Source organism: Equus quagga, chromosome 2 (assembly GCF_021613505.1).
Source record: "Equus quagga isolate Etosha38 chromosome 2, UCLA_HA_Equagga_1.0, whole genome shotgun sequence".
Classification (NCBI taxonomy): domain Eukaryota; kingdom Metazoa; phylum Chordata; class Mammalia; order Perissodactyla; family Equidae; genus Equus; species Equus quagga.
Window position 1 is genome coordinate 60,581,805 of NC_060268.1, and position 26,154 is coordinate 60,607,958.

Consider the following 26,154-nt stretch of genomic DNA (forward strand, 5'->3'; position numbering starts at 1 on the left):
CATTTTCCCAGCATCACCTAGGCAGAGACAGACCCCACGAGAACCCTCTTCATTAACCATTCTTCCTCTCTGTAAATTGATGTTGTTTTGTTTTCTGTAACATTAAATTCAAATTTTTATTTAATAATTTTTTACTCCTTCTTAAAAAAAATTACATTAAAGGCATTAGCCATCTACATTCTCAGGAGAGTAGCCCAGGTATCAGGGAGCAGACAGACGCTGTGTTTTTGGTACTCATTTCTTACCAATCCTGTGTACATCAGTTGCAAATGATTCCTTAAACTGGAATCTGGGATTTCTGCCATGGCCTCTTGTTGCCAAGTAAATTCAGGGGACGTACATTACTAAATGATCGATTCTTTGCATTTATAATAGGAATATAGAAAACTACCATATGAAAGAACTGTTGTTTCTACTATTAAAATTTCACTTAATCCTTGCCCACCTGCATCACTGAAGATTAAACTATAATAGATAAACTGAAAGTAAACTCTCAGGGCTTTTGAAATTCAATCTCTACAATTATTGTTTACCACTGGGGGATCACAGTCACAAGTCTGTAATGTGTGTTTAGTCTAATCCCTCCTCACTGATTAGAAACGGTGAAAGAGCACAGAACTTCCCTTCCTTGCCCTTCACTCCGTGGTGCTATTTGCACAAAGGTCCACTGAATACCCAAGAGCCAGGAGTGCAGCCCTCATCGGTGCTCAGGTGACAAAGCCTGGGTTGGGGGCCTTGGGGTAACACTAAACTGACAATTTAAACACGGACACTGTGTACAATGCCACCTTCCTATGAGAAACAGTAAGTGACAACTTCATCTGAAAAACCAAAACAAAGCAACTCATCAGGCTTCTACTAACCATCTTCTTTTCCTTGCCCTTAAAATCAAGTCTTATTTACCAAGTGCCTCCCAAGTTCAAGGCACAGTACTGAGCATGATGCTTGATCATCTAATGATAAAGTGCTTTGCAACCAGGGTTTCTGATGTACCAGACAAGTGGAAAGGTCTCACCAGAGACAAAAAGGGTGGGGGTCGGCGGGATGGACTCACATTGACCCACCGTTTCTCCTTTCATGAAGATAAGGGGACATTATCAAATTATAAAAGACAGACTCAAATGGTAGGTCTCCACAGCCATACGCCCTGCTCTGACAGGGGCTGAGGGTAACTCAAGCAGGCAGCTGAGATTTTATCTACCCTCCCTTTCCCTGAGCCACAGACAGACTTTCAAGTGGAGGAAATGTAAGGCAGACAGTATAGGAAAGGTTATACAGTGAGCAAACTGATGTGGATGGAGACAGCTAAAAAGCACAGCCTAATTGTAAAGACAGTCGTAACCACTTCATTTCCTGGGCCATCTGAAGTCCTGCTCTCACGCATGTAGTGGAAACTGTGACTTCCCTACAAATCCGACCTTTACAATGCATACAATGATACCCGGGGATTTCCTTGAAGGCAGAGCTCAGTACAACCAGATCCTTCAGCTCCCTGTTTTTCAACCATTTTCATCATAGCCCCCTAAAGGAAAAACTTCTGTTTCCTTCTCTACTCATAATCAACACTTCTGGGCGCAGGTGTGTGGGTTTTCCCACACCAAGCAATTCTCCAGTTCTTGAAGGACACCAACTGGGTGTCCTACAATTTAACTCTATGCTGACACTAACTTCCCAGAGTTAGTGCAGACCCCCCTGGTTAAGGGCTCAGTCCCACAAGGCTCCCCCTCCTTCAGGCACCAATCCCAGGTCTCAGGTTGTCACTTGTACTTCTGACCAACTGGCTATAAATCGGGGTTCCCATGACCCCCTCTTTAAGTTTGATAATTTGCTAGAACAGCTCATAGAACTCTGGAAAACAGTTTACTTACTAGATTACCAATTTATTATAAAAGACTACAACTCTGGAACAGCCAGATGGAAGAGATGCATAGGCCAAGGCAGCTGGGTGCGCCACCCTCCCAGCACCTCAACGTGTTCACCAACCTGGAGACTCTCCAGACCTCACTGCTTAAGGTTTTTATAGAGGCTCCATTACTAGGCATGATCGATTAAATAATTGGCCATTGGTGATTAACTCTACCTCCAGGCCTTCTCCCCTCCCCAGAGGTCAGGGGGTGAGGCTGAAAGTTCCAACCCTCTAATCACATAGTTGGTTCCCCTGATAACCAGCCCCCAACCTTAGGGGCTTTCCAAAAGTCACTTTATTAACATAAACTCAGGTGTGGCTGAAAGGGGCTTGTTATTGAACAACAAAAGATGCTCCTTTCACATTTATTGCTCTGGAGTTGTTTCAGGAGCCAGGACAAAAACCAAATATTAATTTCTTGTATTACTTTAGGAGCTCTGTGCCAGGAACTGGGGGAAAAGACACACTCCCCTCAGGGCCTTTTTAGATATTTTTTCCTAATTGTGATGCACTCTCCCCACTGAAATATTAATATCGCAGATATACTTTACATGTTTACATATTATATGTATAGCTGCACTTTATACATAAAAAGAGCAACATTTTTTGCCCCCACCTCCAAGTCAATTTTCATCCCTTTGGGGAGATAATGCCCTGTTAAGAACACATGGTTCAGCTTATGAAACAAGACACTGGTAGAGCCAAGAATATAAAACTAGGTTATTACAGGTTAACCCAGAAGTTATGTTTCTGTATCAGAAAGATTCACAATACTCTTAATAATATAAATAAATAAACTATAATCTCCTTCTGGAATAATAATTTGCCTGCAACTGCAGTACTATAATTTAACCTGTTTGCTTTTATAATCTGAAATTAAGTAACAAAAACACATTAACTGAGCACCTAGCACGTACAAATAAGAGTCTTAACTCAAACTGAAGAGAATAATCCGTGTGACTCTAAGTAAAATAATGTAAAATGAACTCTCTTTCACTCAAGTAATACATCAATATTTATTACAGTAACTCTCCAGGAGCCATACCTGTACTTTGGATTAAGTGCAAAACTATGGGATTGAGTTAGTATCAACACCATTTCAGACAGCCCTTTACAAAGGATTTATTTAAAATGCAATAAGTAAAAAAGTCCAAAATCTCAGATATGATCATTACTTCCAGCCTGTCTCATTAAAACCTTACTCATGCCTCAACACCTAGGCTGAGGGGGTTCTGTAGGGGATGAACTCTTTTGGCTCTGCCAATAATTTCCCATGCAGCCTGGGTAAATCATTTAACTGCTCCGTGTTCCCTTCTCTAACCAACCAATAACGTAAATCAACACACTGTAATGGAAAAACACACAACACTCCTGGTCAGGAGACCTGCCCTCTGCTCCCACCTTAGCTACTGACTCACTGTGTGAAAATGGGCAAGTCACCTCTCCTCCCTGAGGTCTCATTTTCCCCATCTATAAAAGGAAGTCATCATACCAGATGCATGCATGGAGATTCTGCGTTCTAAATGCCTTCACCTGGCTAATTCATAGACAATATCATACCAAACAAAACAATGCCCCTTATTAAATTCTATAAAATTCAAGAACATATAATCTGAGTCAACCCAGCCAGTACAAGACTTGGTAGAGAAAGTATTGCATAAAAAAATACTGGAAAGAAAAACATGACTGCTCTCCAAGACAACAGTCTTAAAAGTTTAGGCCAAATACCTCCCCAACTTGAATTAGGTACAACTGTCACTCATGAGAATTCACTGTCGCCTCTTTTTGAGCCATATCTATTTTCTGCCTGGATCAGCTCTTAGTGTAATGTTTTCTCCAATAAATTACCTTCTGGAATTTGGGAAATCAAGTCCCTATTTACCCTATAGATACCTTATACTATGTATTCCAATTATATCACGTCTCAGCTTTGGTTTTTCCAAACTTATTACTTTAGATGATCTCCATTCTTGCCACCCCTTTGTTCACTTCAGTAGCCCTAAGCTAACTCTTTTCTGTTGGAACTTTCTTCACCTCCTAGGAAAACTAGGAAGACTGACCAAAATGAAAGCCAGTAACCGGGAGAAGGAAGGAAAATACATCGAGAGAGACAATTTTCGCCACTGTTCTCAGCTCTATGACACAAAGTAAAATAACTATTATTTCCCCAAACTACCAGCATAAAAATATATCCTATCTGCTGAGAATTAACAGGACAGTTCTTTGATTTCTCTATGCAATTAAGTGCTTCTAAGACTGCTTCACAAAGTATTGCGGTACCTCTTATTTGAAGTATTCAACCAAAAAGGGTGGATGATCAGCTGGCAAGGATGCTATAGAAGCCATTCCTGCATTGGATAGAACAGACTAGTTCAAAAGTCCCTAACAGTTTTCTATCCCAAGGCAGTTGAGAGATACGTCATCCTACCAGCCAACTGGTAATACTGGCGTACTAGTTAACATGACCGTCAATGGGAGCCAAGCAACTATGTCAGAGGGTGTTTGCAGCGTTGGATATGCACGTCCCTACATCCAGTGGGTCTCAGTTGAGAATCATGGGATTAAATTACTTCTAAAATCTCCTCTAAATATAAAAGTCTACTGATAACCTCACACAGTCTATCTTTATTTGAAGCCAAGTGTCGACGTTTTGCTACCATCATCCAACAGATCCCCCAACCATTCCCCCTCATTTCTTCACAGTTTTAATTACTGGCTAACTGTCATTTTGTCTAATACTACTTCTGTCTGAATTCTTAGCAAGTTCAATACACACACAGATGATCCTTCCAAAAATCTGACTCTCAGTTAACTGAATTTTTGTTTTACCGATGTTGCCTTCTACTTTACTTCAGCCTTGTATTCCCATGGTCAGACCCGAAGACCTTATTATGATCAATAACTACAACCCCTCCATAATCTCAGTTTCATGCATCCCACTCTCAGACCACCACCTCTCTTTCCAGCTCACTCCTCTATACCTCAAACCAACTATCCTTCAATTCCACTGGGACCTCAAAACTACCACCTTTTCACAGACCTTCTCTCCATTGATTTCTCCTTCCCTTTCTTACCCAGCTTAAATTCCACAGCCAATCATTTTAATTAATCTCTCAGGTATACTATCTAATCCTTTGCCTCTCTCTTGCTGTGATACCCATGCTTGGTAAAAGCACAACTGATCATTCCATGGCTGCGCCCATGCAGCTTAAGGCAGCTGGGGAATACACACATACACACACACACACACACACACACACACAGCCATGCTGCCTGCTTCACTTTTAATTTATCATACCAAATTTCAAGTGGGCCCCTTCATGCTATCTGGCAATCATAGTTTATTTACATCGCTAGGTTTATCTTCTCTCTCCTAGATGACTTTCACATTTTCTTCTCTCCTCAAATCCTAACACTACTTCCTTCTGCTGTCTCATTTGATTAACCTGGCTTCCAACTTCACTAAGAAAACTGAAGCCATCAGAAGAAACTTCCAGATTTCCATACCACATCTCCCCACCCAGCAACATTTGCACCCACATGCACTCTGCCAGGCTCTTTCGACAGATTTACTTTCCTCCTCCTATCCAAAGCCAAGCCGGCCACTGGTACCCCCTCTCACCTACTCAAGGTCGTCACTCCAGCAATTCTCCCTTCTCTCTCCTCCTTCATCAGATTTTCACTCTCTACTGGAGTTCTCCCTTCAGCCTACGAACATGTTGCTCTTATTCTCATCTTAAAACTATAAAAAAATCAACCACACTCTTCTCAGTAGCTCCCACCTATTTCTCTGCTCCTTTATCCTGCAAAAATTTCAAGTCGTTTATAGTCACCATCTCCAATTTCTCTCCTCCCAAACCTATTTCGCCGCAACTACCCTCTTCAAGGTCACTAATGACCTCCACATTGCTAAATCCAAAGGTCAATCCTCAGTTCTCTTCTTACTTGACCTATTAGCAGCATTTGGCAGAGCGGACCACTCCTTCCACCTTGACAACACTTGACTTTTGCTTCTAGGACTCTAGACTCTTGGTTCTCCTCCCTCACTGATCATCCTTTCTCAGTCTCCTCTGCTGGTTCCTTCTCTTCTCCCTAGCCTCTCGATGTTGGAATGTCCCTGGGCTGAGTCCTTGGTCCTCTTTATTTTGTCCACTTACTCCCTTGGTCATCTCATCCAGGCTCAAGGTTTTAAATGCCATGTATATGCCTCTCTTCCCAAACTCTACATATCTATCCAACTGTCTGCTTGACATCTCCACTCGGAAGTCTAGTAGCCACCGCAAAGTTATCTAGTAGCCACCGCAAAGTTAACATGTCCAAAACTGAATTAATGATATGTCACCCTGCCCCTCAAAGTCTGCTTCATCTGTAGCTTCCTCACTGAAATTGACGGGCAACCTCTCCTTCAAATTGCTCAGGCCCAAATCCCAGAGTCCTCCTTGACAGCTCTCCTTCTCTCATACCCCACATCCAAACTGGCAGGAAATCATGCTGGCTCTACCTCAAAATATATCCAGATCTGACCTTTTCTCAACCCTTCCATGGCTACAGCTCTGATCTAAGCCACCACTACCTCTCACCTAGAACACTGCAACAGTCTCCTAAGAGATCATCTTGGTTCCTCCTCACCTCCACCATCTAGTCTCTACACGGCAGCCAGAGTGATCTTTTTAGACCTGAAGTCAGATCATGTCACTCTCTGCTCGACGCCCTGGAACAGTTCCCAGTTGACTCTGACTAAATGTGAAAGTACCGGCCTACAAAGCCCTAAATAATCTGGTCCTCCCTTATCTCTCTGACCTTCTCCCTTCCTCAGCCACAGTGTGTTCCACGCTATTATTCAAACACATGAGGCACACTTTCACCTGAGGGCCTCTGCTGTAGCTATGCCCCTATGCTCTTCTCCCAGATACCCAGATGGCAAACTATCTCATCTCCTTCCTCAAACCGCAAGCTCTCAAGAAGCTCTACCTTGACCATCCTATGTAATATGGCAATCAACACAGCAATCTCAATACCCTTGACCCTGCTTTATTACTTTTTTCATATCACTTACCATCTTCCAACATACCAATGACTTGTACTGTCTAGTGACTACCGCCTCCCCAGAAGGGAAACTCCACAAGGGCAGACGTTTTGTTGCCTGGCGTATCCAAAGCATACAGACCAAGGCCTGACACACAAAAAGTACTCGACAAATATTTTTTTGAATGAAAAAATGAACACTTGAAACCAGATCTTAAATGTGGACCAGAGAGAGATTTGAGGTCAACAGAAGAAAACCTCAAATGGCCCAAATACAACTATGGTCTCAATTATGCCCCTAGACAATTAGCTACTTATAAAGGCTGTATTATTGCTTTCAGATCTCAAGGAGGATTGTTTAATAGAAGCACTGGCGACCTTGTCAGGATACTAGCCCATACTAGAGACAAGTACCGAGGAAATCTGGAGGACAGCGCCCACTCTTCCCACCTTTGCCTCTAGGTGACCACACTGGGCACAGTCCTGTCTCTTTCCTCCGGCTTTGTAAATCAGAGAAGTGACTTGCAAATACCACATGATTTAGAAATGGGAGAAAGCAAGTCAGTCAGGGCTAATGCAGCTTTCAAAATGCCTAGTTTACTCCCATGGATTAAGCACAGGCTCTTACAAGTTAGAACTCAATCACTGTCATCCATGTCAGAGGTTCTCAACCAGGGCTGCTATTTGAATTCCTGAGGCACTTACAAAATACTATAGCCGCCCCTCCCTTCTGAAATAAATGGTCTGGGTGAGGCCCGGCAGCACAGGTTGTAAAAGCTTCCCAGGTGATTCAAATGTGCAGCCAGAGCAGGGAGCCAGGGATGGAGATCAACCTCACTTCCCAGACTGAAAATACAGCTCAGACAGAATGACATCTGCCTAAAGTCACATAGCTGAGCGGCAATGTTAGGACTGAAAACTGTCACTTGTCTCTTCAGAGAAACAGCAATAAAGGAGAAATTTCATTACAACATAGTAATTTATAAGGCTACGTGTTATAGTGGTTAAGACTTCAAAATTATACAGATCCACGTTCAACTAGGGCTTTGATAGTTAACAGCTAATATTAGTGGTTCTCAAACTTTGTTGCATATTATAATTACCTTGGGATAATTACCTGGAGAAGATTCTAAAAATCTCTATGCCCAGGCCACACCTCACACCAATTAATACAGAGTCTCTGGGAGTGAGTTTCAGGCAGCAGTACTTTTTAAAGTTGCCCAGCTGATTCCAATATGCAAACAAGTTTGAGATCTGATGAGTTACATAACCTGGAAGAAATCACGTGACCTCTTTAAGCCTAACTCACATGGATATTGTGATTAAATAAGATAACGTATGTATGTAAGCAGCTGCTATGAGTATGATTACCACCTCTCTTCCTTCTACCATTACTATCATCATTAGCGGTACTCCTTCCCTCTTATTGAGATAGTATTCACACATTCTAAAATTCACCTTTTTTAAAGTGTAAAATTCGGTAGTTTTTAGTATATTCATAAAGTTGTGTAACCATCACCACTATCTAATTCCATGAACATTTTCCTCACCTCAAAAAGAAACCCTGTACCCGGCAGTAACCCCTCTTCCCACCCCTGGGAACCACTAAGCTACCTTCTGTCTCTATGAAGTTAACTATTCTGGACATTTCATATAACTGGAATCATAAACTATGTGGCATTTGTAAATGGCTTTTTTCACTTAGCATAACATTTTTGAGATTCATCCACCTTGTAGCATGCATCCATGCTTCATTCCTTTTTACAGTTGAATAATATTCCATTGTATGGATATACCACATTTAGTTTTCAGCAGCTGTTTCCACTTTTTGGCTATTATAAATCATGCTGCTAGGAACATGTATGTACAAGATTTTGTGTGGACATATGTTTTCACAGTTCTCTTGGGTATAAGACCTATGAGTGGACATTCTCAGCCATATGGTTTAATTTTTTGAGCAACTACTACTGTTCCAAAGTGGCCACAGCACCATTTTACATTCCCACCAGCAGCATATAGGGGTTCAGAGTTCTCCATATCCTCATCAACACTTGTTATTGTCTCTTTTTGATTGCAGCCGTCCTAGTGGGGGTGAAGTGGTACCTCATCCTGCTTGTAATTTCCCTGATGCCTAACAATGTTATGCATTTTTCACGTTTACTGGCCATGTGTGTATCTTCTTTAGAAAAATGTCTATTCAACTCCTTTGCCATTTTTAAACTGGGTTATTGTCTTCTTATTATTGAATTATGAGTTCTTTATACATCCTAGATACTAGATCCTTATCAGACATATGGTTTACAAATACTTTCTCCCCTTCTGAGGGTTATCTCTTTACTTTCCTGAGTATCCTTTGAAGTATGAACGTTTTTCATTTTGATGAAGTCCTATTTATCTATCTTTTCTTTGGTGGTTTGTGCATTATTAATTTTTAAGGAAGAGACTAGAGGCAAAAAGTTATTAGGATATTCTATGACCAGGTAAATTGTTCAGACTTGTAATAAGCAAAGAAGTGAGCTGGCCACTCACTTAAATCATGAATTCCCATTTAGGAAACATACTTTATCTTGGGGGAGGGTAGAAAGGAAGCTACTCATTTCTAAGTATTTACTTAACTAGATTTTCAGATGAAGTATTTGGCCTTTGAATGCCAAGTGGCCAATAAACTGCAAAAAAATAAAACCCTAGTCAGATTGGTACATTTTCAGGGCTATTTGTCATAACACCTAAATTTTCATAGTCCTTACTAGAACTAGAATTGTTTCTTCAAACTGAGTACATTTAAAATGGATCTTTTTAAACAGTTTCAAACTAGTATTTTTCTGAATCAGTAAAAACTAAAGCCTGGCAGGGCATAACCTCAGTGTTCCATTACTGCTTGATAAATACTAAATAGATAATACATAATTCCAAATAATTAGTGGAGATTATGTAATTTGCGATGTAATAATCTCAAAGGACCAGTCATGACTATAGTAATTTTTCTGACAAAAATAACAAAAAATCAGTTGTTAGTGTCCTCAAAGTGGGTGGTGGCACCACTGTCTACGTTTTCCTGTGTCACACTCAGTACGGTATTCACTATTTACATGTGCTCAATTTCTGCCACAGGACTCCATTTCTAATTTGTTCAGTTTCTTTATTTCTCCCCTCTGTATAGAGTCTGAAGTTTTTAAATGCTTTTTTCATTGATTGCCATAATCATATGCTTTTTCCCTCCATAATCTGTTCATGTGGTGATTTAAATGGATTTTTCTTATATTAAAGAATGTTGTGTTCTTGGAATAACCCAACTAGGTCATGACAAACTCTTTTTATGTATTTCTGGGTTGGGGTTGCTAACATTTTGATTAAAATCATGTCATCTCTGTGAATGAGATGGCCTCTAACACTTTTCTTCACTGGCACTGTCTTTAGAGGTTTAGATCATGTTAAGGAACACTGGAATTAATTAGGTCTGCTACCTCTCTTACTATTCTCTAAAATCTTATGTAAAACTTTATTCTTTCATTAAATAATTGGTTGAATTTTCAGGAAAAAAAAGAATACCTTTAATATCTTTCTTTAATTTGCCAACAAACTTTTTGACTTCATTTTTTGGTTTAAAAAGCTTTGAGTGGTGTTGGCTGCACAACAATGTGAATGTACTTAATGCCTCTGAACTATACACTTAAAAATGGTTAAAATGGTAAATTTTATGCTATGTATATTTAACCACAATTTTTTTTTTTTTAAAGATTGGCACCTGAGCTAACAACTGTTGCCAATCTTTTTTTGTTGTTTTTGCTTTTTTCTCCTCAAATCCCCCCAGTACGTAGTTGTATATATTTTAGTTGTGGGTCCTTCTAGTTGTGGCATGTGGGATGCCGCCTCAACAGATGAGCAGTGCCATGTCTGCGCCCAGGATCTGAACCGGTAAAGCCCTAGGCCACTGAAGCAGAGCGCGCGAACTTAACCACTCAGCCATGGGGCCGCCCCTAACCACAATTTTTTAAAAAGTAAGAGAAAAGTAAAAGGAGAGAAAGAGAAAAGTGGGGAGGGAGATGAAAGAGAAAAAGTAGAAAAGATTGAGACCCCCCCCAAACAAATAAACCAGTCTGAGTACTTGCTGGCAGACAACATTCAAGAAAAGGATGCTGAGAGTAAGGTGCAGTTCACTGGGCACTCAGACCACCCCCAAAGCAAAGGACAGGAGGTAGGTCACCCCGGAAGAGTAACATGACCCACCACATATTCATACAGAGACTTGTCTCGTATCTAAAATGTGGAGCTATTCAAGGATGTCCTTCACACTTCCTAAGACCTGGGTTGCATCCAAATGTCACTTCACTGTATTTCCATATCTAGGGCTCCTCCTAGAGAGAAGATAGTTAAGTTTCCTTCATACCACATAGGCAAGGATCCTCTTAATGGAATTAAGCTAATGGCAATCTTGGTTTTTGACTGACGGCAAATGAATGTACCAATACTGTAGAGAAAAAGAAGAAGAAAAAGATACTTCAGGGCAAAGAACCATGAGAAATCCACAGCATGTCCCTTTGCTTTGCAGTTCTCTTAAGAACACTGTTTAACGTCTAAAACAAGTAAAATGTCATTTTTCCAGAAAATATCTTTGACCATAATTCCAAAGTAATACAGTGTTTTCGGTCCAGCTTCTGAATTTATAGCCATAAATGTAAATGACAAGGCCATACTTCTTTAACATATGAACCAGGGGGACAGATTTGTCAAAAAGTGATTGAAGCCAGATAAGCTTTTCTGAAAATAGTCCTCATAAATATAAAGAGCACCACTGAATATAATTTTATTCCAAATTGATCCAGTTTATGTACCATACCTTAAATATATTTTTAGAGTGAAGACAGTCTACAGCGATGCCTCACTATGATAAATGCTCAACAAGGATTTGCTGGATGAATCAATGAGAAGGACCAAGCCTCAACTTGAGTTTGTTTTGATAACAGGGAGATGACAACATACGCTAAAATCTCCTTATCTTTTCTAGATCTATCAGGGCCTTATTTTGATTGCTATTGCAAAAAAATAAAATCTACTATCTTTGCAATTCAATGCAACAGACACATTAGATTGCCCCTAGAAAAAATAAAGTGAGAAGGAGGAAGGAGAGAAGGAAAGAAAAGGAGGAAGGAGTATCTTACTATGCCAGAAGGAGCTTCTCCCATGACGACCTGGGTTAGATCAGATTTCAGGCAAACTAAAAAAAAGGAGCCCCAATCTCACTGAACACTCAAGCGTCGACCAAAAATTAAGATGAAATATTCTACTTCTATAAACTGATCTTACACTTGACCCTTGATCTCAGGGAAGATGGGGTAAGCTCACTGTAAATATAATTTTTCTCATTCCCTTCTACAGTGTTTCACCTAGCATAGCATACCTGGTGAGGCAGCCAATTGTTACAAGACCGAAAAAACACTATACAGGCAGCAGTTCCTAAAGGACTATATTATGGGTTGAACTGTATCCCCTAAAATTCAGATGTTGAAGTTCTAACCTCCAATATCTCAGGATGTTACTTTATTTGGAAATAGAATATTACCTTATTTGCAGATCTAATTAGTTAAGATGAAGTCATACTGGAGTCGGGTGGGCCCTTAATTCAAGACGACTATCGCCCTTATATAAAGAAGAAATCTGAACACAAACAGGCACACAGGGAGAATGCCACGTAAAGACTGGAGTTATGCTGCCACAAGCCAAAGAACTACCAGAAGCTGGAAGAGACCTGGAAGGCCCTAGCACCTTCAGAGAGAGCATGGCCCTGCTGACGCCTTGATTTCAGACTTCTGGCCTCTAGAACTGTGAGAGAATAAATCCCCATTGTTCTGAGCCTCCAGTTTGTCATACTTTGTTACTGCAGCCTCAGCAAACTAATACAGACAACAAGAGGCTAATGTGTGCCAACTAGCCTGCCCCCTTCAGACTGCACTTCAGACCTAGCTTTCCACTTCGCGGCCACTGCCACATCAGCCTGGGCCCCAGCACCTCACTCTTGAGCTGCAGCCACAGCTGCCTGGTCTCCCTGACTTTAGGCTCTACCTCTACCTGGTTCAGGTGCCAAACTCACCTGCACACCACCATGACATTAACCTTTGAAAGATGCTAACTTCTTTGCATCACTCTCTTGTGAAAAATCTCTAGTGACTCACCATTTCCTGCACGAAAAAGCCCAGATTCTCCTGCCTAGCTCTTTTAAGCTAGCTCCAACTGCTAAGTGAGGTTTTCCTAGTGACCCTGGAAAATACAACCATTATTCTTGATGCTATGCTTTCTCCCCTGCTTGTCACTCTCCCCCTGCACCAACCCAAATCTTGACCATCTCATGAAGACTCCTGCCAAGACCCACTTTCACCTTGAAGCTCTCTCTATACACTCAAGCCCACAGCAAAGGCCACATCTCTGACCTCTATGCATTTACTGCTGTACCAGTCATTCTGCACTCATCAAAGACGGCCTTGCACAGTTACCCAGCATTTTAAAAGTGCACACTTTGATTCCATAGCTGGACTACGAGCTCCTGAAGGACAGGGTTCATGTTTTACAATTCTGGGGGTATTTCTTAAAGCCAAAGACAATGCCAGGCATATTATAGGCAAGCTCTAAATTACTGAATTAACAATTAAACATATATTAAAATTTCTTAGAAATGTTACTTTTGGCTCTTCCTTCAAGTGGGAATTTAAAATTGAACAAATCTATAGATTTCATAGAATCCTAATGGTTCCACATATATGTGAATAATTTAAAACTTACAAGGAACAGAAGAAAAAAACTCCTTGGGGCTTTTAGTCCCAAGTTACTTACCATCCTTCATCACTACATTGGACCAGACATTAGCATTCAAGGCTTGAACAATTCGCTTTACTCCTGTAGATTCTGGGAAGTCATCTAATCAGGGAGGGGAAATATATATATTTATACACACAATTATACATACATATATCCCCCTAACCATATTTTTAAATAACTGTGGCTTAATTATCGTGCTTATTTAGTTGTTACTTCACGTTGCAACTTACGTAATAAGGAAAAGAATAAAGCATATACAGAGCTCAGAGCTTCTGATAAGAATATTCTAGAAACTAAAACAATGAAATAAACACACACTATAAAAGGTTTCTATAATAAAGTCATCCCCATTACCTCACCAATGGAATCCACTCATATTCTCCTGAAAATGTCAGTTTCCATTAATTACACAATCCTGGGACAGTACTAGAAATACCAATCTTGGTTATTTATAGATAATGAGTTTCCTGAAGGCAGGAATGGTCCCCTTAGCATGCTATAAAAACCTGTAAATGCCCTAACTTCTCCTGGCAAACACAGAGTAATAATTATTGTTTAAAATAGATATTTAGGGAACAATTTCTTGATCAGAAAAAGATAGTTTAAGAGTGAGAACTGAAATTACTATAACCATAACAGACAAGCAAAGGGTCATTAAAAAAACAACAATAACAACTTAGTTTAGTTAACTTAATATTGGTACTATCCTGACTCTGGAATTTAATTGATACTACTCAAAACAATAGGGCAGTAATCCCCGTTAGCATACCAATAAAAAGGTGGTATTCTTTGCTACACTATAGATATGAGTGTGAACAAAGGAAATGGAGCTGCTTCAGATAATAATTACTCTAAGACTGCATACAGAAAACAAAGGGAGAAATAGTTTTCATGTAGTTGAAAGAGAAAAGTCTCCTAAGGGTGTACAGAGCACAGTTCACAAAGAACCTGTCTCCAGTGGCCTGGCCCTGGGTGGAAGAGCACAGAATTAGAAGTCAGAAGATCTGAATTTGGACGCAGTCTCTATAACTTACTAGCTATTTAATCAAGGGCAACTCGCCTATGCTGTTCTCAAAGAAAAGTGAGGATGACACCACTCTGTGCACACCTCTCCTAGAGGACAGATGCAATGGAAGTGATGATTTACTGGTGTAACCTTCCCCTCTAGACTGGAAACTCCGTGAAGGCAAGAATTACGTCTTATAGAGTTCATTATTCCCAATGCCTAACACAGCGCCTGAAAGACAGTAGGCAGGCAGTAACTGACGGATTGATGAATCTCTTTAAAGAACACCAACCTACCAACCTAACAGAAACATGGTGAGCATTAAACTGAAAATACTCTATAAAGATGAGTTTATCACCATCAACGTTTAAATGAAGAAATAAAAGCCATGTTTATCTTAACTATGAATGATTCAATTCTTGAAAGAATAACTAATACTTCAGATGATATAACCAGGAACCAAAAATATGGTCTGAAATAAAAAGCCAGAACAAGTAAGATGAAATTAAATATAAATTAGCATAAAGTCTTAGACTGATGTTCAAATAATATATGCAGATGAAGAAGAAGGATATACAGCTTGGGAATAGATTGTATTAAAAAACTCTAGGAAGGTTTCAGTGACCTTATCTAAAGATGGTATGTCAAAAATCTATTTTAAGATTACACTGAATTAATACAAGAACATTGTTCACACAAGGAGCAGGGAGAAGTGTAGTGGTATAAAGGAGATGAGATTCCAAAACGAAAACAGTCTTAAATAAATGACTCAAATGCTGACTCTCAAGGACTATAGGAAGAAAATTCTAGTGCCAGAAATAAGTGATTACACACAAGCTCACAAACACAAAACAGGGCACAAGTTTTATGAGACCTTGAAAAACATGGAAGGAGAAATTGTACTTAATTTTCAACATGCTTAAAAATGTACAGGGAGAAAAATCAGCCTTTTTATTTCATTTTTGTCCTCTTCTTCTCTGCCAGGCTTTTAGTCCCAAATGTGACATTTTGGAAAAATTCTAAATGAGCCAGAATATACAAAAATGTTTCTTAATTCCTTTTTTAAAAAAATAACGGTTTCATGTAATGATTACTTATATCCTATCTATTTACTTTAATTCATATTGGTTGCCTCTACTTAGAATGTCTCTCCCAAGAACTGGCCTCTTATCAGTGCCACTTCCCTCCCAGTCCTCTTCTACAAGGCCAGTACCTTGTCCATTTCTTCTCCACGGAGCAGCTGACACGTGAGAGGTCACAGTGCCAACAAATTCTTTGAACTTTTAAACAGAAATAACCTCTCCCATCTCTAAAATACCACAGCATCAATATTTTTTTTTATAATACTTATGACATTCCACCTGGAGATTCAATTATTTGTATACATGTTTTGTCTCTTGTACCAGACTATAAGGTTTTCTTGGGCTCAAACCCGTCTTCTCTTGGTAGATCCCACAGCAGCCAGCACAGGTGGACTTGGAAGGAAAAAGATGAGAAGAGGAATAGGGGAGGGAGAAAGAAGAGGGGAGAAACAGAAGGCCCAGAGTGTATCAGCAGGCAGGTAAGTGCAGAGCTACCCCAGGGAAGGGCATTCTGCGTGTATTTCTGGTTTCAAATGTCCAAAAGACATACCAATAGGACTGACGTGCCCCCTGGATTTCTGGGAATTCAGCCTTAGGTTGCTAAGAATTCAAAATAAGGAATATAAACTTTAGGAATATAGGTCAAACTCTCCTTTTTTGGCAGTGGAGAAAGGATAAGAGATTGGGGAAATGAAGAAGATTTAAGGTAGAAATCCTCTACCTTTATCCATAAGAAAAACAAAATTTCAGAAGTCCTAAAATAGGTGGTAAAATCAAATAAACGAATTATTCAACTGGTAGTTAAGACCATATGGATGATTCTGCACAAATATTTTCAAACAGCTAGGGAAAAAATGTTTTTTGAATTTCACTTTGATTCCTCTTCCCTGAATTAAAATAATCTCTCACATCTAAATCCAAAGGCATGTTTTCTCCTGGCACTTAAATACTTACCGTCCTCCTCAGGCAGCTCTTCCGGACTAAGTTCCACCAATTCAAACCCATGTTTGATACACCACTCTTGAGCTTTTTGTCGGCTTACACCTAAAATAATATGCAAAAGAATGTCTGTAAGTAAAAATAAAATAAAACATGAATATTTCTGCAATACTCTCCACAAATCTCAAAGTGTTACCCTTATCGTCAATGTTATTCTAAAGGCATCCAAAATAAAGTAATATACAAAAAATGATTTCTCAAACCCAAAGTGTCCATTCTCAAAAAATAAAATGTAGGGGCCGGCCCCAAGGTGTAGTGGTTAAGTTCAGCACACTCTGCTTCGGTGGCCTGGGTTTGTGGGTTCGGATCCTGGGCGTGGACATACACCACTCATCAGCCATGCTGTGGTGGTGACTCACATACAAAAATATAGGAAGACTGGCATAGATCTTAGCTCAGGGCTAGTCTTCCTCAGAAAATAAATAAATTAAATTAAATGTAAATATTGCAAGATTCCAAAGAGAAATAGAAGAAAATATTTTTATAAAGTAATAAAGTCACATGAGAGGTACTGTTCTAGGTTAAGGAAACAAATATATTCTGTCCACCAAGGAAATGGCAAACCTATGTACCAACAACTACCACCCCACTGGAGTGCCTTACCATTTTCACACACTCTATCACAGACCAAGATCATCACCTCAGGTAACCATGCCTCTGCCAGTGGAAGCCATGAGGAAACACTATCAAGACCAGATTTCTAGAGGGAGGAAAAACAAACACACAAACAAAAATAGGAAAAGGGACGTTAAGGGAACTCACAGAAAATGTAGGGGGGAAAAAAGAAAGCACAAAATAATTCCTTATTTAAGGTCCATGGAAAACAAAATCTTACTTGTGAGCTGTCAAAGTAAACCACAAATGCTTGGACAGACTCTGCAATCTCGGCAGTGACGAGAAATTTGTTTGGCACCACACATAGGTTGATATCTGCTGAATAGTATTTATTATCAATGGTCCAGGGATAAAATCTCACAGCATCATTGGCAGTCACTTCCACAGTAAGATCTTCTGTTCCAAGGATATCTAAATAAATGACACAACATTACCATGGAAAGGGTAAAACCAATATACTGGTCAATTTTCTCGGTAAGATACCAGATCAGTATGATACTTTGGCTGCTTCTCTTTATGCAAGAATTTCAAAGGGCCTCCCATTTATTAGGGTATTTTCTTCTCCGATCATTTGATTGTAAAAGTAATGGCGACATAATTTAATTCATTGGCTTTTTTCTTTAAGAACACAAAAATTATTGTGACTAGATTAGATAATAGTAGAGAACAAAACAGTCATCTAACCAAACACCCAGAAAAGAGCAAGGAGAAGAGAAAGAATAATGGCTGTATTTATTTTATTGCTTACATACTTCATGGGAAATGGAAGATTACAATAATCTTCAAGAATTTGTAACTACTTTGTACTTACTGCAAGCTAAAAGGAGGACAGCAGTAAGGCTGCACCATTAAAATGGAAGACCTACACATACTCCTTGGACCAAATGCCTACACATTAATTCAACTAATGAAATAAAAGAACGGATACTGATAAATAACCTCAAGTCCATTTATATTCAGCCTTGTTTAGATTCTTTGAAAGCCAGCTCAAATTCCTGTTTGACAAAGACACTTCTGGCAAATTTTAAATATATAATAGCCAAGCAAATTAAATGATTTAGAATATAACTAAATCTTTCAGAAACCCATGTGCAGCATGGCTATAACTAATGAAATTCGTACAGGAAAAGCCAAGTCAATGATGAAGAAATATAGATGTGGTCATGGAACCACAGAAACATTTTGCTTCCATAATGTCATACAATATTTAGAACTGGAAGAAACATTAGAAATTGTTCTAATTTAAACTCCCATCTCTGATGCCCATACCCACAACCTCCGTTTTATACAGATGTGGAAAACGAGCTTAGAGAAGTAAAATGACATGCCACTAATTGGGTTATTACAAGAATATACAGCAAGAGGCCAGCCCAGTGGCACAGTGGTGAAATTCATGCACTCTGCTTCAGTGGCCCGGGTTTCGCTGGTTCGGATCCCAAGCGTAGATCTATGTACCACTTAGCAAGCCATGCTGTGGCAGTGTCCCACATATAAAGTAGAAGAAGATGGGCACAGATGTTAGCTCAGAGCCAATTTTCCTCAGCAAAAAGAGAAGGATTGGTGGCAGATGTTAGCTCAGGGCTAATCTTCCTCAAAAGAAAGTGAAAAGAAAAGAATATACAGGGGCCAGCCCTGTGGTTGAGTGGTTATGTTTGCATGCTCCACTTCAGCGGCCCAGGGTTTCACCAGTTCGGATCCTGGGTGCAGACATGGCACCACTCATCAGGCCATGCTGAGGTGGTGTCCCACACAGCACAACCAGAGGCACTCACAACTAGAATATACAACTATGTACTGGCGGCTTTGGGGAGAAAAAGAAGGAAAGAAAAAGAAGATTGGCAATAGATGCTAGCTCAAGTGCCAATCTTTAAAAAAAAGAAAAGAAAAAAAAAGAAGATACAGCAAAATAGCCACAAACTCCTTTTCAATGTATACTAAAATGAATATAAAAAATATTCCTCAAACTCACAATTAGCAGGACACAGAAAACTAGAAGTTAAATTTTAAATTCCAGAGCTAAGATTATATACTTGGAATAGTGCCACAGTTTTTGCTCAACAAAAAGATGTGGGGAAATAATTTAGTCCAAAAGCCTGCTAGGAATAATATATAATAATACATAATGCATGTGTGTATGTGTGCATACGTGCATACTTTTCACTGTTAAACTTTCATCATGTGGTTATTAGGAGGAACTAGTCTGCTGAAAATGAAACCTTTTTAACTAAAAAAACTAAATGTAAAATAAATTTAAGACTTTACCTTTGACACAAGTCACACTTTGATACTAACTTTCTACAATTTTTCATCAAAACCAGAATTCTTATTCTTAAATTAAGAGGGTCTGTGCCAAGATTTGAAAATCTGAATTTACCTTGTCCCTTTCAGAAATCAGCAGTTCTTTCTGCTTAATTTCTCCCTAAAGTCATAATCTTTTATTAATTATCAACCAATTCTCTAGCAACCAGCTGCAACGTCCCTCACAGAGCATTACGACAAGTTTAGGGAGGAAACAAGCAGGAAGAAAACAGAAGTTCTTAAAATCAAAGATCCTGTTTTCATGGAAATGTCTCAGAGGAAAAAGACTCCTAGATCAAAGCCTATGTTGCATTCAAAGCTAATATTCCAAACGTCAAGCAGGTGGCACAGCAATATGCCGAAGGCATACGGACAAAGGCAAACTAGACCAAGGAGAGCAGCCAAAGATGCATAAACCGACTTTTTTTAATGGGTAGGAGGAGCCACCATATGGAATCAGTCTTCATTCATGGGTAATCTTTTAAAATAACAAATTGACTATTTTTTTTAAAGGGGGGAAGCACAAAGAGTAAAATAATGAATTCACTTGTTGTTGAGGGTACAGTACAGAGCATGGGGCCAGTACTCCCAACCATCACCATAATCAGTTCCTGATGTTTCCTAACCTGGTTGTGATGTTAAAAACTGGAATAAAATTTGGGTTATGCTTTTTTTCAAATCAGTGTCTTCAACTAACATGAAAAAATAAAATCAATTAAAATAGATACTAACTGCAATTTGGAATATCTGGACCCATTTAAGGGAAGTTCATTTTATTAATCAATGTTCAGAATACAAGAGAACAATTACTCCCAGCTCTTAAAATTTCAATTTTATATTGTCTTTGATTTTCAAATGATTAAGTAAATTTACTTAACACAGAGAAAGAAGCTATTCCTTTCTCTTTTCTCTAAACCTAGATGAGAAGAGAACCAATAAGTTGGAAAATGAATTTCACCTTTCAATGTTTCAGTAGTTGGGTGGTTTTTTCTTTTTTTATTCTTTGTGCTGCCTAAAACAACCTGATAGCTCAATTTACTTATCAGATTTTATTTTTAACATTTTACATCTAATCAGATCCTTTCAATGAGGCTGCATATGGACTTTATTATCACATCTGTGCCATATTAGAACCAGAAAGAGAACAGTGAAGACTGCCTCATTCTAGTTCTTATCATCAATATCATAATGTAGAGTTTAATTTAAAAAATGTAAATGTCTACACTGAACACAGCTTTTCTCTCTCATCTTTTCTATTTAGGTTTCAAATGGTTAGCAAGATTATTCTTTTCCAAATTAAAACAAAAGTCACTCCAACGCTTGTGCACATGGCTAAGAGTTTCTAGAGATCAGCCAGTACAATACACTCCTTTCACAGATGAAAAAACTGAGGGCCAGAGAAAAGAAGCCACTTGCTTAACAGGAGCAGAGCCTAAAACAGAATCCAGGCCACCAGCATTCTCTCCTACGACACTGTGATGCACTGCACGTTACGATATTTAGCATGTGAGCTAGATCACACTAAGTGTCTGCTGGTCACAAGCCAAAACTAACCTACGGGCCTACGGCATCCTCTGCCCTTTTATGAAAACCAGAAATAACAGCCAGAACGAGGGCACCAGAATATATGAGCCTGCAGCCCAGTGAACCCATCAGAAAACTGTCTACGGGTTTCGGGTATTTATGTGTCAAAAGTGAGTCATAGTGATCCTGTGGGGGTTTTTGCCAGACGGCCCTCCTAGAAAAACCTGCCGTGGTCTCCCTTCTGTGCCCTTCACTAAGCTGGATTTTAGTGCAGTCAAAAAGATGCACAAATAAATTCAAGAGCAGCTGCTCCCTCCTCCTGGTGGATGCTGGCCTGTCTCAGTCACACTGCTGGCAGCCACCTGGTGGAGCTGTAATACATCATTTTTTAAGAGACAAACACTAGGTGATTAATTGCCAGGTCTGTTACTACAAACTTGGTTTCACAGCTTAAAATAGTTAATTTGTAGTGTTTTCAGACGAGAAGTTAAACGTCAAGCCGGTTCCAGCAGCAAGTATAACCTTTCCCCCAGTTTTAAGTGCAAGAATAAATCTCCTTCCCCATTTGAGGAACTGTCTCACACAGCCATCAACTCCTGTTGACCTTCTCACTTCCTTGGTGAACTTATGTCCCTACAGTCGCACAGGGCAAGTTAGTGAAAAGGAGCTGAGAGAGTGGAAGGAAGCTCCACGCCAAGGAGGCGCTCCAGTCCCCCACCCCCGACTCCCTCTTCCTCTCAGCCGCCCGCTCTGCACCACTCCCTCTGCACCCCTCCCTCTGCACCCCTCCCGCCCGCCGTCCTAAGTCCCCTCTCCAGAGGAGGCGTCAATGTGGGAAGCAATCAAATGAAAGTGAGCCGGCAGCTAGCTTTCTATGGCTCAGAATCAGTAAGAGGTGATACCCCCTTGAGCACGAATTAGGAAGCGGATTGAAGTTCTAAGGTGAATTCCCAAAACACCACAAATAATCTGTTTTCATACACACACACACAAATACACACACTCATATATATTACCCTCACCTACCCACCCAGCCAAAAAGACAAACAGGTGCATTCCAAGCTAAGAGCACTGATACTTATTGTGGATTATTCATATCTCCTTTAGCACTAGAATTAAGGGCATTTTTAATACTGGAGGAACTAATGTACACTTAACTAATCATGACATTCTCTTCGAAGAAAAACTGTCCAGTGGTTAAATCGCATTTTCTACGTGAAGGAAGTGACCGCTGCCACCTCAAATCAAAATGCTCCTTCCAGAAACCAGCACTCTTCTGAGAATGCAGCTGGTTGTATTCTTTCTCACAGAATTGAAACTGCCTCTCCAGCCAGATGTCATAACGTCCCACCCAGATACGAGTCTTTCACAGCATCCCCTCTCCGGGGGACCCGAAGTGCCTCTCCCTTCCCTTTGTGACGCTAGTACTAACCAGAACAGAAGAGGCTGTAGAAGAGAGACAGCACGGACCTGGACTCAGATGGACCTGCATTCGACTGCTCTGCAGCAACAACAAATTAACCCTCTGTGTCTCATTTCCTCACCTGCAAATGGGGACACCACTCTTCATACGGCCTCTTGGAGATTAAGTGACACAATGCATAAGAAAGCTTAGGGGGGCGCTGGACACACAGTAGGCCCTCAGTACATGTTCCCTTCCTCCTTCCCGGCTCTGTTTTTGCATATGTGACAGCACTACTGACAAGAGGGTAGGTTAGAGACACATGGAGGAGACTTCATAAGAAACATTACAATTAGGAAATAACCACTTCTTTTAAACTGCTCTGCCCCTCCCTTCCCCAAATACGCCTTCTCATATTTTTCTTTTCCATTGTTAAGGCAGAGACTGAGACAGAAGAGAAAGCAATTAGGAAAATTACAGGAGGCAGCAAAGTCTGACGTCAGTTGAAGGGGAAAGTAGCCATTATGAAAGAAAAGAACTGAGCGAAATGTGATTTGGGAAAAAATATGAAAGCCAGGGTTTTCATTAACTAGCAAGGAAGGGCAAAGCAAGCCCTTTAAAAATCACAATGGCTCCACACTGTTGCAACTGTTTACAATTTCCTGAGAATGTCATACAAGGTGGATGCAGCTCTGTCAAATACTTTGTAGCAGTCTTTAACTGACAGATTATTCCCCAAGGACTAGGAGTAGATCACGGTGCTGCAATGTACACGGCCTTTGTAGCCCACATGGCATTAAAAGGTTAAAACCGGGCGACGTCCAAGTTGGGGCTTTACACAAACGCCGGGAAATCCTTCTCTGTGATTCTCTGAGTAATCATCCTGCAGCCTCCTGGTGCACGTATATGCAAGATTTGTTTCAGTCTACAGGACAGGTCAGCACTGGAGCAGCATTAAGTTGCTGAGGGAGGAAGAACTGGATTGAGCCAAAGCAACAGCCCACCGCTTTAACAAGAGGACAGCAATTCTGGTTTGCTTACAACACTTAATTACCTTTTCCTCACACACTCCCGCTCTCTGCTCATACTCTAAACTCACATTCCACATGCTTTTGGGCTTTTTATATCACAGTGGAAAAGTTTTAAAAGTTGAAGCAGAGGAAATCCAACTCAGTTCTCCTCCTCCTCCTCAAGTTTACTTTCTCCCAATAGCCATCTGGAACGGGTCACCACAGCTTTATCTTAAAATAATCGGGGAAGGGGGGTCCGTGGTTTCTGCTTGCCCTTAGAAGACCTTCAACGCAGTGAGAGACAAACATGCACAAAAGAACATAAAGAAGCTGGGAGGAAGGGGAGAGGGAATACGGGGAAGTGTTTCACAAGGGCCAAGGAGGAGCCACCAGCCTCTAAGTTTTGCGGGCTGCATGCAAAGACCACTTCATCAAACCCACCGCACAGCCGATGGACAATTCTTACCCATCTTGGGGTGGGGGAGGGAGGGGGACGACACGCTTCTTTGATTCCATTACTGTTACTCATCTACTCGAAATCATAGTTCTAGGCATATATCTAAAGCAGTGGTTCTTTATGGGGAAGTATTTTGCCCCCCAGGGGACTCATGTCAACTTTTGGAGACATTTTTGGTTGTCACAAGTGGGGAGATGCTACCTGGCACCTAGTGGGCTGAGGCCAAGAATACTGGTGAACATCTTACACTGCACAGGACAGCCCCACACAACAAAGAATTACCCAGCCCAAAATGTCAATAGTGCTAAGATCGAGAAACCTTGATCTAATGCAAAGAACTTTTTGGAACTGACTTAATTGTATTCATGAAACAAAATAAAAGTTCTAGAATGCAAAGCCGGTTTTATTCTTTCTCACAGAACTGAAACTAGCCTTTCCAGTCAGGCGTCACAACCTCCCACCACAGACATAAATGCCTTCCAGTTGCATCTGATAAAATCTATCTCAAATGTCTTCTTTAATTATTTCAACCACGAAAATTATCTGGAAATTAATCTTAGATGCTCTGAAAATAATTTATGAATGCTGGTTTTCTGGAAAAAAGAACACATAAGCCTAAACAGGACAATTATAAGATGAAAGTAATGTTTATACTCAAATGGTAATTTTTCCAAACAAATCAGCATCAAGCAATAAAAACCTCAACAGAAAATGTCAGTCTGCTCAGGATGACGACAGTATCTGCAGCAGACGCTAACTCTCTCTGAAAGAAGGTAAACATGGTTGAGATGAATTTTGCAAAACAGAGCAAAGTTTAATAAAGAACATTTACTATGAAGCCCTTGTATTCAAATATCGAAAATAAGCTTGGTCCATTGGAAAAACCACAAAGCTAACAGATCCAACATCCCAGTATCCAATAGGTCCTTCAAGAAGGGTCAAATCATGATTAGGCAACACACCGTCAAAGATCATGAAAAAAGAAAACATTGATAAACTGGACTTCATCAAAATTACAACTTCTGCATTTCAAAAGACAGCATAAAGAAAATGAAAAGACAGGCCACAGAATACGAGAAAATACTTGTAAATTATATACATGATAAGGGACTTGTAACCAGAATATATAAAGTACTCTTATAATTCATTGATAAGAAAACAAAAAACCCAATTTAATAATGGACAAAAGATTTGAACAGATATTTCACCAAAGAAGACATATGAATGGACGATATGCACATGGAAAGATTCTCAACATCACTAGTTATTAAGGAAATGCAAATTAAAACCACAATGAGATACTACCTCACACCCACTAGAATGGCTATAATCAAAAATACAGATAAGTGCTGTCACAAATGTAGAGAAATCGGAACCATCATGCACTGCTGAAGGGAATGTAAAATGGTGCAGCCACTCTGGAAGACAGTTTGACAGTTTCTTAAAATAGTATAATAGTCTCTTAGAATGTCCATAACAGCATTATTCATAACAGCCAAAAAGGAGAAACAACTCAAATGTCTATCAAATGATGAACGGATAAACAAAATGAGGCATATCCACACAACGGAACATGAAGTATGTGCTACAACATGGTGAATCTCCAAAAGATTAAGCTAGGTAAAAGAAGTCAGACACAAGAGACCTCATATTATATAATTTCCTTTATAAAAAATGTCCAGAAAAGGCAAAAAAGACGGAAAGTACATTAGCGATTGCTGGAAGTGGGGGTAGGCATGGGGAGTGACTGCAAATAGCACAAGGTGGCCCTCTAGGATGACAGAAATGTTCTACACTTAAAAAGCAGATGGATTTTATGGCATTTAAATCACCCCTCAATAAAGCTGCTAAAAAACATGGAAGCTGGAAGAAAATGCCCTCACTTGACTCATGAGGCATGTGACTGAGGCACATGTTTTAGACACTCAGAACAATGATGGCACACATAGAGACATTTGGTTAATATTTATGGAATGAAAAGTTAACCTGCTTAAAGTCAGACAGCTAGGAAGAAGGTAGA

At 39.9% G+C, this 26,154-nt stretch overlaps 1 protein-coding gene across 1 annotated transcript in view; it reads right to left on the minus strand.

The window, feature by feature from the left end:
- Positions 1-26,154, minus strand: part of AAGAB (alpha and gamma adaptin binding protein) — a 48,242-nt gene that overhangs the window by 15,316 nt on the left and 6,772 nt on the right. The window contains exons 2-5 of the mRNA XM_046653367.1: positions 17,664-17,854; positions 17,432-17,528; positions 16,784-16,873; positions 13,757-13,840 (exon numbers count right to left, since the gene is read on the minus strand). Coding sequence (XP_046509323.1) covers positions 13,757-13,840; positions 16,784-16,873; positions 17,432-17,528; positions 17,664-17,854 — 462 coding nt within the window. The remainder of the gene's footprint in view (positions 1-13,756; positions 13,841-16,783; positions 16,874-17,431; positions 17,529-17,663; positions 17,855-26,154) is intronic.